General features: G+C 34.0%; 2 protein-coding genes across 3 annotated transcripts; one reads left to right on the top strand and one right to left on the bottom strand.

The window, feature by feature from the left end:
- The first annotated feature begins 2,923 nt into the window (after positions 1-2,923).
- Positions 2,924-10,713, top strand: LOC104892949 (sister chromatid cohesion 1 protein 2). Of its 2 annotated transcripts, none has more exons than XM_010678975.4 (13): positions 2,924-3,278; positions 4,735-4,996; positions 5,077-5,114; positions 5,200-5,234; positions 6,115-6,275; positions 6,374-6,693; positions 6,947-7,058; positions 7,350-7,486; positions 7,562-7,881; positions 9,777-9,822; positions 9,933-9,957; positions 10,053-10,179; positions 10,343-10,713. In XM_010678975.4, exons 1-13 carry the CDS (start codon positions 3,035-3,037, stop codon positions 10,442-10,444), a joined length of 1,929 nt encoding a protein of 642 aa, XP_010677277.2. In that variant the 5' UTR covers positions 2,924-3,034; the 3' UTR covers positions 10,445-10,713. The 2 variants fall into 2 exon arrangements, with proteins under 2 accessions (XP_010677277.2, XP_010677276.2); XM_010678974.4 differs by having other exon boundaries at positions 2,925-3,278; positions 5,191-5,234.
- On the bottom strand, positions 10,703-12,367 carry LOC104892947 (glycine cleavage system H protein, mitochondrial). Its single transcript, XM_010678973.4, has 4 exons — positions 12,128-12,367; positions 11,461-11,549; positions 11,107-11,277; positions 10,703-11,003 (listed from the first exon to the last, which is right to left on the bottom strand). The coding sequence occupies exons 1-4, from the start codon at positions 12,234-12,236 to the stop codon at positions 10,878-10,880; spliced, it is 495 nt and encodes a 164-aa protein (XP_010677275.1). The 5' UTR covers positions 12,237-12,367; the 3' UTR covers positions 10,703-10,877.
- Positions 12,368-16,134: the final 3,767 nt, after the last annotated feature.

The raw sequence follows: 16,134 nt of genomic DNA, 5'->3' as shown, positions 1-16,134 counted from the left end.
GGATTTTTATGGTTGGGGAGAAATTTTAAAAAAAATCCTTAAGTAAAAAGCATGTAAGATGGAAAGAAAGTGAGGTGTAAGAAAGAGGAAAAAAGGAGAAACAACGTGAGGATGGATAGCTCCTCATAGATATTCATGCTTTAACTATTACTAAAAGTAGCGTACCATTGACAATAGAGTACATATTTTGGACTGGTATGTAGTAAATCAAGAGATTTATTTACTCATTCACTACAATCTTATTGTTTCTTTTCTCAACAATAAAATTGATGTTGTCTTACATTAAACTTCATATTATTTCCTCCATTATCTGAAGATCTATCTGATTGTTGTAGATACACAATTTAAGGCATATTGGAGGTAAATAACAAGTCCAAGAGTGAGTGTGGGCGAAGCATGATTAAAACATTTTAAGTGTTTCATTCATTTCAGAACAGAGGAAGTATATCTTTTGCTAAAAGATGAATAAAGTATAGTGAGTGAATCTTCACAACGTAAACTGAAATAGAAAGTAAGTAGATCTTCACAAAAAATAAAGGGAGAGAATTAAACAAGACCACACCACACATGAAATGTTTTCTCTTACATAAAAAATTTAAAAGATCGTCTTTTCTTATAAATAATACTAACATTTATATAAGAATAACAAAATAGAGTGGATGGAGTAAAAAAAAAATATGATATGCTATATTTGAAAGGAAAGAGTTAATATATATTTTTTGATGGGAAAAACCAAATAAATTTAAACGTTAGTCATCTTATTTCCAACTTCACTTTGTTGTTTTATTCAATAATTTGCCCTAAAAATAAAATCGCTCTTTAGAAAAATCACTTCCTTATGTGAAAATCGCAAAAGAAAATAAAAAAGGGGAAAATAACCGGCCAACCCCACAAGTTTACTTCTTTGCTCGAAAGTTGCAGTATTGTATTAAGTAAAAAGTTCATTATGTGGTTTTTCCTTGCGAACAAAAAAAATTATCAAGTCTTTTCTCACAAAACATCAATTTTGCATGGTCTTATTTGACAATAAATCTTATTTTTTTTATAAACACTAAACAAAGATAAGATAAAAAAAAAAAATCAGAACCTAACTTTTAGACCAAAAGTACAAGATTAATACTTACTCGTTCTTTAATATTCACAACGTTGAAATATCGACAAAAATCAAGGAAATGAGATAAATAGAGAGATAGAATAAATTATGATTTGCTAGATTACATATTTGAAAGATATATATCTTTATCATATATGACAACAGGGTAGGACACGACAAATAGAAAAAGGTAAAAAAGCAAAATGAAAAAATGATATAACTATCTCATTAATTAAAAAAAAAGGAATTTTGTATATGGTACCACTGAAAAATTGGCTACTCTACATGGTACCATTGTTTTAATTTTATTCTACATGGTACCATTATTTTTTAAAACTAATTCTACGTGGTACCATTAATTTTGTTAAGTTTATTCCACATGGTAAAATAATGTACCATGTAAAATAAAATTAAGACAATGGTACCATGTAGAAAAGCCATATCTTCAGTGGTAACATATAGAAAATCCCCCAAAAAAGGCACAACAAAAAGAAAACAATGATTAATATACTTGATCTTGTTTAATATACTTGCTCGTTTTTCCTATAAAAAAAATAGAAAACAGTGAAAATCTACCACAAAGTCAGTTATTTGTCTCTCAACCAAATTTTTGAAAAAAAAAATTCCCTCATTTAATGGGATAAACCGATTAAAAAATATATTTCCACACGTGCATCTAAGACTAGTTGCCAAAAAGGTGAACATTGTAAGGGCCTGTTCTCTTCGGCATAAAACAGGTGAACTGAACTGATTGGAGATGAATTGATTATTGGAGTTGAACTGAACTTAACCGAACCGAACCGAACCGAACTGAACCGAATTGAATTGAATTGAATTGAATTGAATTGAATTGAATTGAATTAAATTAAATTAAATTATATTGAATTAAATTGGATGTAATAAATATATAAATAATATTTAAACAATAATAATATGAATATTAACTAATAATTATAATGATAAGTAATAATAATGAATAATAATAATATTATTTTAGATGTTTCTAAATGATAGTTATAAATATATAATATTAATAATCATAAATTAATAATAATAATAATTAATGATAATAATGATAATTAATTATAATTATTTTATATTATTTGTATTAATATATTAATACTTGATGATGATATATAATAACAATAATATCTAAGAAGTAAATTAATATTACTTTTTCTATAATTAGATTTAATAATGTAATAATATTTAGTAATAAAAATAATAATTGGTTTGGACCGCGAAAATTACATCATAAACCGTCTTGACGCGATTTGATTGGTTTGTAGTCTAAAAAACGTGGGTTTATTTGTGTGTGCTTTGACCTAAACCATGTTCCTCATAATAATAATAGCATATAATGAGTAAAGCTATAATAAACAACAATAATATATAGAAACAACAACAACAACAACAACAATAATAATAATAATAATAATAATAATAATAATAATAATAATAATAATACTTAATAGTAATGATATAAAAATAAATAATAATAATAATAAGAATAATTAGTAGAATAAATTATACCAACATAATAATAATATCTAACAAAATAGATATAAAAGAACGGAGCTGAAATGAATTGAACTGATTGGAGTTGAACTGAATGGATTGAAACTGAACTGATTGGAGCTCAATTGAACTGAACTGAAAATAAGTTGAGGAGCACATACCTTAAGTATTTGAAAATTTCTTTAAAATAAAAAAAGGAAGGAATTAATTTAAAAGCAGGATTTGGATAAAGATTAGAGAGAATAGACCACACATCTTTCTCCATCCTTCGAAATTCAAAAAAACTAAGTTCAACATAAGACTATAAGAGTAAAATTTTAGTTTAATTTAATTGTTTTGCGTGGCAGCATTTTAGAAAGAGCCTTCCTTTGTACACCATTCGACCGTTTTCTTCTTCCCCCCGATAATCTCATTCTGATTCAAATGAGAACTAAAATCCCAGTATTTCCATATTTGGAAAATAAAAGGAAGTTCACATTTGCAGAAAATAAAAACCCAGAAGAAAAGGAAGAAGAAGAAGAGGAGAGAGAAAGTAGGAAAACAATGTTCTACTCACAGTGCCTTCTATCAAGTAAAGGTCCTTTGGGTGCCATCTGGGTTGCTGGTTACTTCTTCAAACGCCTCAAAAAACGCCAAGTTACTGACACTGACATTTCCTCTTCTGTTGGTTTGTTCCCATTTTCTCTTTTTCTTTCGTTTTCCATGTTAAAGCTTCAATCAATTTTCATTCTTTTGGTAGTTTATCATCTGGGTTGTTCTTTTTTCTGTGAATTAATCTGATCTCATTGTGTTTATTATTGTTAGTTGTATTTGTTCAATATATATGTGATGATTTTTGAAGGGGTTTGACTGTGAAATGTTTGGTGTTTAATTAGAGCATATCCCCCCTATTTGTGGTTATTTTTGTGAGAAATTGCTAGTCAACTTTTGTTAAAAATGTGAATTCTTTTTGTGTCAATGGTTCATACAATGGTTGAAATGGTGGAAAAAATTGTTTTTTGCGGCTATTTGTTGTCCTGTTTATATTTTTGTAAGAAGGAAGTTAGTTTGTGGTAATTTTTGTATGTAGTATATGTCGGCGGGTTTTGTCAGGGTTTTACTGAAGCCTATATCTCATTATTTTTGCAATTAAGAACCCTCCTCCTCCTTGTTATGTGATGTCTTCTTCCTATTTTGCAAGAATTTAATTTGGAATGTTGTGTTGGAAATTGGAATTCCTTTTGTCCTAGCTTCATATTAGGGATTTGGGGGGGAATTTTTCATGTGGGATATATCAGAGTTGACTTTAATCTATTTATGTTATTAAGCTTATTAATGAAATGGGTTTCATTTGTCTGTTTTTGTTGGCTAGTAAATTTGCAAATCCTGTCTTTCTGTCCTAATCTCTTCTTCATGCTCACAGCTCAGGCATATATGTATGGTTTCTTCTTAAATATCCCTTTTTCTTCCCCAAATTTTTTGACCGTAATCTGTTACTCAGCCACCTGTTATTGTTGTTTTAGAAAATGATAGTTGAGGGATCTTCATAACTAGGCTGAAAAGAAAAGGTTATTTTCTTCTTTTCCCTTTAGCAAGGTAGATCCTTTAAACTGTTTTGAAATGATAATGCTTGCTTCTTGTGTTTCCTGCCAATACTAAAGTTCTCTCATCGTCTAGCCTGGTTGTTCATTAAGACAAAGATATGTGGAACTGTCGGTAGAGATCTCAATTATTCTACTGATAGTCTGATCTATGCTTAAGGTTTTACACACTGGCTTGATGATGTTTAGTGCACAAATCATTGTGAAATGCTCTGCTACTTTGGAATGTGAACTGTATACTTGCCTTGGGGCTTATGGAGGGGTGATATAGGATCCTCTTTTACTGGGATTTTTAACCTAGACTGCTCAAACTCAACCTTGCCTTGTGGAATACGGGTGGAATTTAATAACTTGAGTTGATTTGTACCCGTGTCATGCTTCGTCTATTCATTGCCTCATTGGTCCCTTCCAAGATTTCTTATTGCTTTAGCTATTGTACAATTTCAAAATACAACTCATCTAGTCCTATACTCTGACAAACATAATGCATGGTTTTCTACCATCTTTGTTTTATCTTATGTTTTCGATTGTTTAAATTGACAGATAAAATTCTGCTAGAAGGTTTGCCTTCTGTTACATATAGGATTTTGGCCTATCTTCTCCTTGGCGTTGTGAGAATATATTCCAAGAAGGTCGAATATCTATTTCAGGACTGCCATGAAACTGTCTCAGACATTAATAGATTTGCAGTTGGCAAAAAGGTAATTCCCTTTAGAGATATTGTGAGATCTTCTCATTCCATCACCCTGCCAGAGAGGTATGAGCTTGATTCTTTCCAACTGGAGGTTGCAGATGGTTCTAGCAGGTGAGTATCAATTTCAGGATAGTTTTTGCTTCTTTGTTCTTGCTTGCTGCTAATCATGATTTGTTTATTTAACTACACAGAGGCAATATTACACGAAATGAAGACATTAGTATTAAAGGTATCTTATGCTCCCATAACTGTGAGATGTTTACTTTTCTTTGGCATACTTTTAAAGTAATATTCTTTTCATGAAGTTGATGCAGGGAAAGGTGTATTTCCTCCATTCTCTTTGGACAAGGTAATCTCTCTTACCTTCTTTTTTTATTGCAAAATGGAGGTGAGTTTTTAGCATCTTTAGCATGTAAAGGCCGAATGAAAGATCGAGTTTATTTTTATTATCTATCAGAAGTGGGAAGTTGGTTGATTGTTTTGCGTCTACTTCCAGGGGGTTTCTCCTTTTAATGTGAAATAGATCTTTGATGTCTTACCTATTTGACTGATCATTTCACTTATTTAATCCCTCATTAAAGTGCGTGTAAGACTTTTTGACAAGAATAACAAAAATGTTGAAAATCTTTGGTTATAGGTGCATGAGTACGTCCCACATCTATGTATGTGATTTTTCAGTATCACTAGATATTAGTCTTTGTACGTGCCGAGGTTCTATTAACTGAGGTTCTGCTGTTGTGCAAAGTATGATTTGCTGTATTTCCGAGACACTTAGATTTTTCAAAAGTAGCTAGAGTTGGAGAAGCTCTCTTATTGAATGCAGTAGTACTCATCTAAAGAGTCTGGAATTTATTACAAGTATCATTTAAGAGTATAAACTCTAAATTATTCTAGGATGTTATGATCCTCCTTCAGCTGAGGGCATGGTTCACATTTTTTTTTGGGGGGGGGGGATGTCACATTTTATTAGCGCTTCTATCATGTGCAAAGAGTTGCTATGGTGGTTTATTGTTTGTTACTTTGATTCACATCTTTTTATGTTGCCTAATTATTTTGTCCAAAATTAGAGATCACCTAAAACATATAGCTGTCTTTGTTTTAAGTTTATATTTACTGGACAGGCATTCTACTTGAAATTGCTCAGCGGGGATAGAAAATATTAGTTATAAAAAGTATTTTCTGTAAGTTCTCTTTGAGATGGGACACATCAATGCTTTGCATTTTTACAGCAACAATTTGAAGAAGTTTCTACTCTCTGGGAGGACCTGTTTGATGCTCAAACATCATATGGGACCACAATGCAGCAAGAGACCTGTTCATCCATTCAGACACCTGATAAAGTAGTAGCTGAGCGAGAAACTTCTACCTTTGCCCAAACTCCTCCTGACAAGTATAAGAACTGTTCTGATTTGCAGCTTTGATGTTTTAGTATCAAGATCCTTTTGGTCTTATGTTAAGTGTAATGCGCATACCTTGTTGCTCCTTCAGAGTTCTTTCACCTCATCAGATGGAAGTTGATGTAGAAGAATGCTCTCCAGACCACATGAAGAATTTCAAAACAAGCAAGGAGAAGCTTCGAGAGTTGAGATTCACTGAAGAAGAGAGCATGGACATTGACAGGATATGTGGATTGGATCTTGAACTTCTCAATCTGGTAAATGATTATCAAATGGGAACTACTGATGATAGGGATGAGGATACTGTGGAGAAGGTGTCCTTGGAAAATCAGGAGCTTCTTATTATGAAGGAGAAGGTAGTGCCATCTTCCACAGAGAAGACCCATGATTTAGAAGTTGCAGATGCGGGAGGTGCAAATTTCTACTAATACCATAAATATGCTCTGGGTTTTTTGTTTTATCTTTACCTCTTGAAAAACCATGGCAGCCAGAATTTAGGGTTAAATGTTGATCACCATTTTTTTGAAATTCTTCTCTGATATTAGAGCTTCTGTTATTTCCAATGTCTCAATCTCGTGTGTCATTTGTTTTTTCTGCCCCCTTTTTTGGGGGTGGGGAGAGCGGTTTAGTCATTTGATCTAATTAAGACGTCCTATTGCTGCAGCTTCTGCTACTCCTGAGTTTATGATTGTACCCACTCCTGCTAAGAAGGAGATAATTCAAAGACCTAGCAAAAGAAAGTGCATGTGTGATGAGACTACAGTATTGGATAATGAGTAAGTGTTCACAGCTTCCATGTCCATATAATAGAGTCATACTTATTGTGATTTGTGAGGCAGATAGTAAACATTTTGTTTTGCTTGTTGCGCATCAGCTGGGACTTCAAAGTTCAAACTGAGGTATTTAGTTGTGTCAGGACCTTTTTCAAACATTCTTTATCTCTTGTTTGTACATTTGTCAGTGATGTTACAATATAAGAGCAAAGCAAACTGTGAAGAGAGTGCCATTTTGTTTTTGAAGCTTTCATGTATTAGGATATTTGATAACAATCTGGTCATGTATTGCAGGCTAATGAAGCTTTTGATCGAGGACGCAAGTGGCTTGGTATGCAAGAGAAGGAAAGCTCCCAAAACAGTCATTGACATATGGAGGTTTTATCGTATTCCAGCCCTTGCAAAGATTTTCTTGGAGCCCTTGATCCCCTGTAAGTAGTTATCTATTTTTGTATTTTATCTCGTTGTAGGTTGTGCTATAGTGTATGCTTATTCATAACTTATAGGTGTTGCTTTGGAGCTGGAATACATACACTGTGGAAAGAAGACAGAAAGAATTGAACCATCTACTAATCAAGCAGTTGAACCTATTGAAACTACACCAGCTCCTGGAAAGCAGCAGGATGTTTCAACTTCAAGTGCTCCTGCTGAAAGTCGATCAACAATTGCCCCAGGAACACCAGTTCAGTGTCCAGCATCTGCCAGAGTTTTTGGAAGTGCCATGGCTGCAGATTCAGATGTGGAAGGTGTTCACTCGTATGAGAATATGAGGAAGGAGTTGTTTCTGCGTGAGGAAGACAGCGCTGGTCCAAGTCTGATGGCTGAGGTAAACCTCTCACCACCATTCAAGAATAATAACCTAAGAAAATTGTGCACGCCGTCATCAGTTGAGACTTTTCTTGTATCATCAAAGGAACTAATATTCTTCTTACCCCCCTCCTTTGCCACTTGGGCTTTCCCTCTCCCCTTTTAGTTTGAATGCTATCTGTCAGTTTTTTTGATGAGCAGGAGTACTTAACAGCGGCAGGGATTTATAAGTAGGCTCAAATTCGAGTTTGGTAGAAATGTCAAAAGCAATGATCTTAAAGATATTTCTTGAGATTGTAAGAACGAACACTTAAAAACATTATATATCCTGTCTGAATGGACAGTTGAGTACTGAAAGATTCTACAAAATAGCATTCACAATTCATTATAAAATTATAATAGTTCTAATATTAAAGAGGCCAAATACTTTTCATTTGCAGGCCATGAAGTTCCATGGCCCATGGGTCAGCAATAGACTTTTGAGTTTTGACAGCCTAGGGTTGTAAGGACCTATTAGGAGGGGATAGTGTAGGAGTCATTGTCTTGTAGCTCTTATGTCAGTACAGACTACAGTGTGTTCGGCAACAGTAGTTGTGGTGATAGCTTTTAGCTGTGAGAGTAGCTGTTAGCTGTGCTGGTAGCTGTTAGTGGTTGGTGTGTAGTTGTTAGCTGTTAGATGTCCAAGTAGTGGTGTAAAATATTGATCTTCGGTAAAAGAAGCTGTCAAAGTAGCTCTTTAAGAATAACTAGTTAAAAATTCAAATAGAACTTTAACATATAATTTATACACCACTAAAAGCTACCCAAAAGCTACAAATTGTAGCTTTTGACAAACACTACTAAAACACTACTTGTACCACTAAAAGCTACTTACACCACTATCTTGCCAAACACTCTTATTTTTTCTAATTAGTGTTTTGACCTAGTCAAGACACTAAAAGCTACTTAAAAAGCTTGTGCCGAACACGCCATGCCTTGGTTAACTCAAATAAGGTAACAGATCAATAAACAAAGTGTTGGAGTTTTAAGGTAATTTCTGCTCGCTTCTGAGCCTAATTCAGTAATTGTGGCGGGTAAACAGCTTCAAGAGGATCATCTGTGCCTTGCATGTTAGGTTTATTTATATAGCATATCTACAAGCCTGGTAAATGCAAACCTGTGAAGTGATCTTAATGCACATTGTCAAATAAGCAACTCTTTGGAAGTTAAAAGAACAGGAACAGCAGAAGATATATAACAGTATGCTGCTAAAAGCTTAAAACTATTTTAAGTCTGCCCAGAAAAAGATTAGGATTGCACACTGAAGAGAGACAATAAGACAATAGCATTGTAGATTAGAGAAGAAAACTGACCGTTTCCTTTGGTGGTGTCATAAAAGTAATCCATCTGTAAGGGGTTGACATGAAGCAGATGCTTTTAAATTTCAAGACTAGCTAAAATGACGGCAGTAGTTAATTAGCTTATTTACGTACCTGGCTTGTATTTGGTCCATTTGCAATGTTTAGGTTTCCTTTGTGATTCTTTTTCTAGGATTGCGATCATAAAATACCTTGAACTTTGCGGAACTTTTTCTTAGCAATTGCCACAGTTTTCTACGTAAGACAAGACACTTCTTAAATTTCATTGAGGGTTGTACAGCGTAGGCCTTTCTTTCTCTATTTTTTTTTCCGTGCTCTACATGTAAATATGATTAAGGGTATTTTTATTGTATACATGCAAAGAGGGTATATGTGATACTACTGGAGCTTGGGAAGACTATAAACTTTCCGTCTCTCCAATTTCAAATGGAATTATTCGTTCTATTCAGTGACCAATATGTTAATCCTGATCATAATATGATTGCTTCAATCTTTTTTCTGACGCAACTTTGTTGCTCTTGAAGATCTTCAATTGACTCTTTTGTGATTATTGTAGATGGATGCAAATGAAGTAGATAGTCTAGAACTGCATAAGAACAAGAGTAAGCCTACTTCCTGTTGTGCATGTGTGTACAGTTATATATTTCAAATTCCATAGCTAAGCCTTAATTATTTTCACCTTAAGAAAACTTGAATTTGTCTGTCTTTGCAGATGGAGGATTGTCTGCTAGAACCAGGTAACATGAGTGGATTGGAAATAGTAGTAGGGCTTCCCCGTCTTCCCATTTATTTGGAGTTTCCTCTGAATGTTGAAGTTAATACTTACTTCCAGAACTGTTGCGAGATACCTGCGTCGAGTAATCCAAAGAAAGAAGCAACGAGGAGTAGAAGCTTCATTGCTTCCCATTGTTGAACGTAAAAACAAGAGAGAAAACGCGATGCTTTTTTTCGAAGTACTGGTGAGTATAAAAAAGATAGTGAATATATTGGAAAAGAAGTGGAGAAGGACACGTTGGTCGTGCTTCCTTCCTGCTTGCTCTTTCTATGCACTTCTCAACTCTCTGCATGCATATGAATAGCATCGTGTTTCTTAATCTTGGATGGCTGGTTTTGATATTTCAGGTGCTAAGTTCTGGCGGATTTATAAATGTCGTACAAGAGAAAGCGTATGGAGATGTGATTTTGCAAGAAACTCCTCAACTTGAATCAGTTTTGAAGAAGTGACGAGCTCAGAGATAACATGATAAGTTAACATTAGAAAAGTTATGCAAGTTTGCAGAAATAGACAGTAGATCAGGAAAGTTGCTGCTTGCAACAATGTTCACCTAGGTAGTATCTATTTTCTCCTTTTTAATTTAAATATTAGGTTTTGTAAATAAATTTTGAGTAGGAAATAGGTCAAAGATATTTAGCGTTATTTAATGTAGAAGTAAGATGTAGACTGATTTCACTGAAATGAAATGAAATGTGTTAATCAGAAGGTTTCCTACCAATAGTTTGGTTTAATATAGCATAGAATTGCTCATGTTAAGTAACTGTAAAATCATGGAGATCGAGCATTATTAGCACTCCAATAATACATGAAGATCTGTAAATTTAACATTAACAAGAACTCAAACAACATGGCATAGAAGATGTATCTAATGTTGTATAAGTGTTAGTGGGCATCTTCCTCCTCACAGAATTTTGTGTACTCTTTTGGACCCATCAAGCTTTCCAACTCTGCTGGATTGCTTGGTTTCACCTTGATCATCCATCCATCTTCATATGGACTTGAGTTTAGCTACATCATTAAACCATAATAATATGTAAAATGATGTAATCGATCGCCTCACGAAATCGAGTGAAGATGATAGGCCTCAAGCATGAGAAAGATTTAGACTTACCAAACCGGGTGTCTCTGAAAGCTTGGTGTTAACCTCAACTATCTCACCAGAAATGGGGGAATTAACATCACTGGTAGCTTTCACACTCTCCACTGATGCAAATGCCTTTCCTGCTGTTACTCCAACTCCTCCATCTGGTAGCTCTGCAAACACCACATCCCCAAGATGGTGCTGACCATATTTATATGGACCATCCCCACCACAATATTATTATTACATTAGATTTCTGGTAATTTAAACATGCATAACAATAATTCATGCATCATAAATCATGTTTATCATATATGATTATAAATAAACTACTAGGAGACATAATCAAGCTTTATATTGTGATAAACAGTAAGAGATATGAACCTGAGCATGGTCAGTAACACCAATGGTGGCCACTGAACCTTCATGTTTCACCCATTCATGTGATGATGCATACTTCAAATTATCCAGAACTGCAAAAACCAAATGTTAGGTTTTTTCTACATGAATTAACTATTTCTTTTGCATCTGACTTTCTAGGTTCTGTTTGGTTGGACGGGAAACCTTAATGAAAAATATAATTTCCGGGAAATTGTAGATTAGTTTTCTTTTGTTTGGTTCGTTGCATGAAGAGGTAGTGAGAAGATAAAGAATGGAAATGGAAGAGAAATAATGGATGGGAGGAAAATGTGGCACTTGTTTTATTTCCACTGTTTGGAAAACTTAATTCACCCTTTATAATCCAAACAAAAGAAATTGAAAAACTAGCAGCTCTGTGGAATAATATATCTTTCGCCCAACCAAATATTATCTTACTTTATTAACTTCCAAGGGTGCATGATAACAAAAATAAGTGGAACATCCGCAGAAATTCATGACAAAAGAGATTGTCCTGTGTGCATGAAAGTTTGCTCAAACATCTAAATATGGTCAGTAAAGTGTACTCAAAATATGGCCTTATTATCCTAAAAAGAAGTCAAGAACAAGAGTAACAAATAAGAAAAGCAATAAATGTGAGACAGAATAAAAATACAAGTAGTAGAAAAAATACCAGTGGAAAAGCATCTAGAGAGAGAAAATGCAGGGAATGGGAGAGCTTTAGAGGCACAAGAGATGCCAAGGGAATTAGCTGTAGAAGAAGCCCACATTCTCAATGCCATTTTTGTTGGGAATTTAATTGTTTCTTCTACCTAGGCTTAGCTTCTCTGGTTTCTTGGTTATCTTTTGAACAAGGTGAGAAAAGCTAAGGCTTTATTTCACCATGTTTTATCATTTTTGAATGGTGGACAATGAAAGCCTCATCCTCACTCACACGATTAATCATCCCCTACTTTTTCTTTTTATTATTTTTTCCTTTTGGGTGTCTATACCACTATATGTGTACCTTTTTCTATTTTTCTTTTTCTCTTTCTTTTTCTTTCAGAGTGCATATATACAGTCATTATCATTATTATACATTCAGGTGTACCATAGTCCATGAGCATGAATATATGATACAACTAAGGTGTTGTTTGGTTGGAAGCTATTTCCCTTGGAAATACAAATTCCTAGGAAATACATTATGGGTGTTGTGTTTGGTTGGAGGGAAATGGGAGAAGCATAGGAAATACAAATTTCAAGGAAAATAGAATTTCCCATGAAATATGGGAAATCACTCACCAAGCCCCCCCTTGGTGAATAATTTCCTAGGAAATGCAATTTCCTATGATGTCAACCAAACAATTTTGTCTAATTCCTAGGAAATTAACAAAGGAAAGAATTTCCCATGAAATGTAAATTCCGATGGGAAATTACTTCCCATGTGAATCAAACGAGGCCTAAGATTATTGTTTTGCTCATTTGAAGGATTCAAATGAACAAAAAATAGTCTTAACGATGTTCCTCCTTGAATAAGAGGATCCAAATGAGCAAATGTTCATGTTACACCCACGTATATGATACGTGCACTCACCCAAGTATATGAAATCTCGGGGTGCATTGATTAAGAGGAAGATCGAGATCCTCGAAATCTTAGCTTCCAATGTAATTTGCGTTATTTTTAGGTTATTGAACTTTTTTACTCTTGTTGATTTTCTTAATTTTGATTTTCTGTAACCAGGGTTTGTAAAAATACCACTTGATCTACTCAATGTATAAATTCAATCTTTTTTGCTGTGTATTTTCTGAATTTCATTATTTTGGTCTCTATTGGTATGGGTTATGGTGGAATGATGGTTCATGAATTATTTTGTTTTAATAAAAAGTAGTAATTTGCGACAGATGTTGTGACATGTCCGACGCAAATCACTTTTTAATGTTAAAAACAAGGCGTTTTAGGCCTTGGCAGCTGTGGGGTGCAATTTGCGTCGGATGGTTCACAACCTTCGACGCATATGGTTTAAGATTGGGTCTGATTGATGGTGGCATTTGCGTCGGACATTCCCAAAGTCCGAACACAAATAACTTTATATCTGCGTTGAGTCCTAACCCGATGCAGAACATCTCTACATCTCCTTAATTTGTGTCGAAACCTTTCGCGTCAGACACATGTCCGACGCAAATTGTTGATTATGAACTAGTTGTACTATCCTTATAGACAATGCAAATTTGATCAACACACTTGGTTTCCATGTCTCTCCAACCCAGATGTAGATGTCTTTCTTATTAGATACCGCTCTAAACATATGCAATAAGTCCTTATCATTCTTTATCTGAACATGTTTGATGCAGTGAAGGTATGTGAATGTAGGAAAATTGGGACATATAATATTCTCCTTGTATGTCTTCTCCCAGTATTCTAATACTAGGTCAATCAACATGGCCTTGTCAATGTCCTCAACCAGTAAATCTACATCCCTACCCTATACTGAAACTTCAACAACACACTACCATCCATCCTTGACAAAAAAATTCACATAGAACAATAAATACATTTAGAATGTATGATGAGCACACAAAATTAGGACATATCAAACTACATTCACAAAATTTAGGAAATATTAGATTACAACTATCACATAATTTAAGCCATAATAAGTTCAAATTAAGTAACTTACTTCAACAAGAGAAAATAGAACAGGTACAACTATCACATAATTTATGACAATTTATGCGAAATTCGAGTGAAATCCATATCGAAGTTGATTCAAAGTTTAAAAAAAAAATGAGACTTTGTCCAAAAGGAACCCACACATTTTTAGATTCTTCGAACTTGAATCCCAGCCAAACACAACTGGAACCCCTTTCTATTTCCCCTAAAGTTGCAAAATTATGCAGCGAATCTTGATAACTAATTATCCCAGCCAAAAAATTTTGTCCATTGGTCGGGCCGGGCCGGGCCTAAATTCGGGCAGAATTTTTGTGTCCAAAGCCCGCTATTTCGGGCCTAAATTAGCGGGCTTTTGCGGGCCAAAACGGGCTGGGCCAAAAAATAGACTAAAAAGTCGTTTTTGGCTTGCCCAAAGCCAAAAAAATACGGGCGGGCCGGGTCGGAAATTCTGCCCAAAATCCGGCCGGAAAACGGGCCGGGCCAAAATGATCACCTCTAATTGGGAGTGTCAATTTTTCATCTCATTTTCCCCTAAATCTAGGTACTAAATTTCTGGGTTTATGGGTGTTGTTGATCTGGAGAGAAGGGAGGAAGACGAAGAGATGAAATAGGAGGGAGGGAGTTCTTTTTGTCCTTAGTGATGTAAATTGGGGTGGGGTTCCTTTAATCTAACCTAAGTTAACTTGCTGACTAACATATTTAACACTAACTAACGTTTTTCATCAAAAAAAAATACTATTTTATTAACACATTAATTAATCTAGGGCTACAAGAGACATTAGTCCATAAGAAAAGCCACCAAAGAGAAAAAGAAAAATAGTAAAGGGCTAAAAGAGAAAATTTTCCTTCAATATTTAATTGAAATTTCAAACTTAATTTCATTTTTTAACTTGTTCGCTATATATGGCAAGTAGAAAGAAGAAAAGACTATTTAATATATACGCCAATTTAAATCATTAAGGATATATTAGACTTTTTGTAAGGGGATATCATATGAAATATAATTGTTTTTAGTTGCAAAATTTGATTGGTTTAGTTTCTGTCACATAAGTCTCTCACCATTATTTTTGTCTTTTTTTTTACTTTTCAAAGTTAAATTCTATGAACAAAATAGAAATTTTATTGAATTTATTTATGATCTCTAATATTATAATTTTTGGTTGATCTTTGAATTAAGTACAGTACTAACTTCTAAATTCTAAACACTATAAAAAAGTAAATAATTTGTTTCCTTGTCTAACTTCTTAATTCTAATTTCACTACAAATACACCTCTATTTTTATCATGACCCACCATTAATTGTGAATGGTTCTTGAGAATAGTGATTTGTAAATAAATTTTTGTAAATGTTTTTGTATGTATTAACGTTCTAGGTTATTAGTTTTAGTTTGTATGTTAATTTTAAGTTTTAATAAAGTTTTCCGATTGTTTGAGTGATTTGCGTCATTTTTATAACGTGATTTTCTCAATTGTATGAGTGATTTGTAAAGTTTCTTCTTTTAAGTGATTTGTGAGTGAGTGTTGTAAATTAATTTTCGGTAGTTTTCTTTGAGTGCCGATTTTGATTTTGACATTCCTTTTGTAATTTAGAAAGGAAAGGGGGGTAAAATAGACATTTCAAAAGAGGACACCATTGCTCCCTTCTTCCCTTATATAATAGAGATATAATAGAGAAAATTATCTATCTTCCTTGTCAATCGATTAGGAAATAAAGAATCCTAACATAACAAGACTTTTAAAAAATATGACGAAAAGAGAAAGGAAATTGGCAAATCCCACGGCAGCAGGTTCCATCCCGCGACAGCAGGTTCCATCCCGCGGGTGCTGGTTTAGACCTTGGGGGCACCAGTTCTACCCTACAACAAATAGAAATTTTCTATTCATCGTCTATAATTTTTCCTCTAACATTTCTGAAACCCACGACGTATCTCTAGAACCTACTAACCGTGTTGGACTATTGAGCTTGCATAACTAATATTTAGCGTTAAACAATTCAATGGATGGTTGAACTAACCTTCATGGGATCATGT

Source organism: Beta vulgaris, chromosome 5 (genome assembly GCF_026745355.1).
Source record: "Beta vulgaris subsp. vulgaris cultivar EL10 chromosome 5, EL10.2, whole genome shotgun sequence".
NCBI lineage: Eukaryota > Viridiplantae > Streptophyta > Magnoliopsida > Caryophyllales > Amaranthaceae > Beta > Beta vulgaris.
This window is presented reverse-complemented; position numbering and strand designations above follow the sequence as displayed.

Bases quoted from the DNA above. Each gene is read 5' to 3' on its own strand.
- LOC104892949 (XM_010678974.4), top strand. From the start codon at position 3,035: ATGAGAACTAAAATCCCAGTATTTCCATATTTGGAAAATAAAAGGAAG. The intron at 6,276-6,373 runs GTATAAGAACTG...TTGCTCCTTCAG, and splicing joins GCCCAAACTCCTCCTGACAA to AGTTCTTTCACCTCATCAGA. The intron at 9,958-10,052 runs GTAACATGAGTG...ACTTACTTCCAG, and splicing joins GGATTGTCTGCTAGAACCAG to AACTGTTGCGAGATACCTGC.
- LOC104892947 (XM_010678973.4), bottom strand. From the start codon at position 12,236: ATGGCATTGAGAATGTGGGCTTCTTCTACAGCTAATTCCCTTGGCATC. The intron at 11,278-11,460 runs GTTCATATCTCT...AAATATGGTCAG, and splicing joins GTGTTACTGACCATGCTCAG to CACCATCTTGGGGATGTGGT. The intron at 11,004-11,106 runs GTAAGTCTAAAT...TTAATGATGTAG, and splicing joins TTTCAGAGACACCCGGTTTG to CTAAACTCAAGTCCATATGA.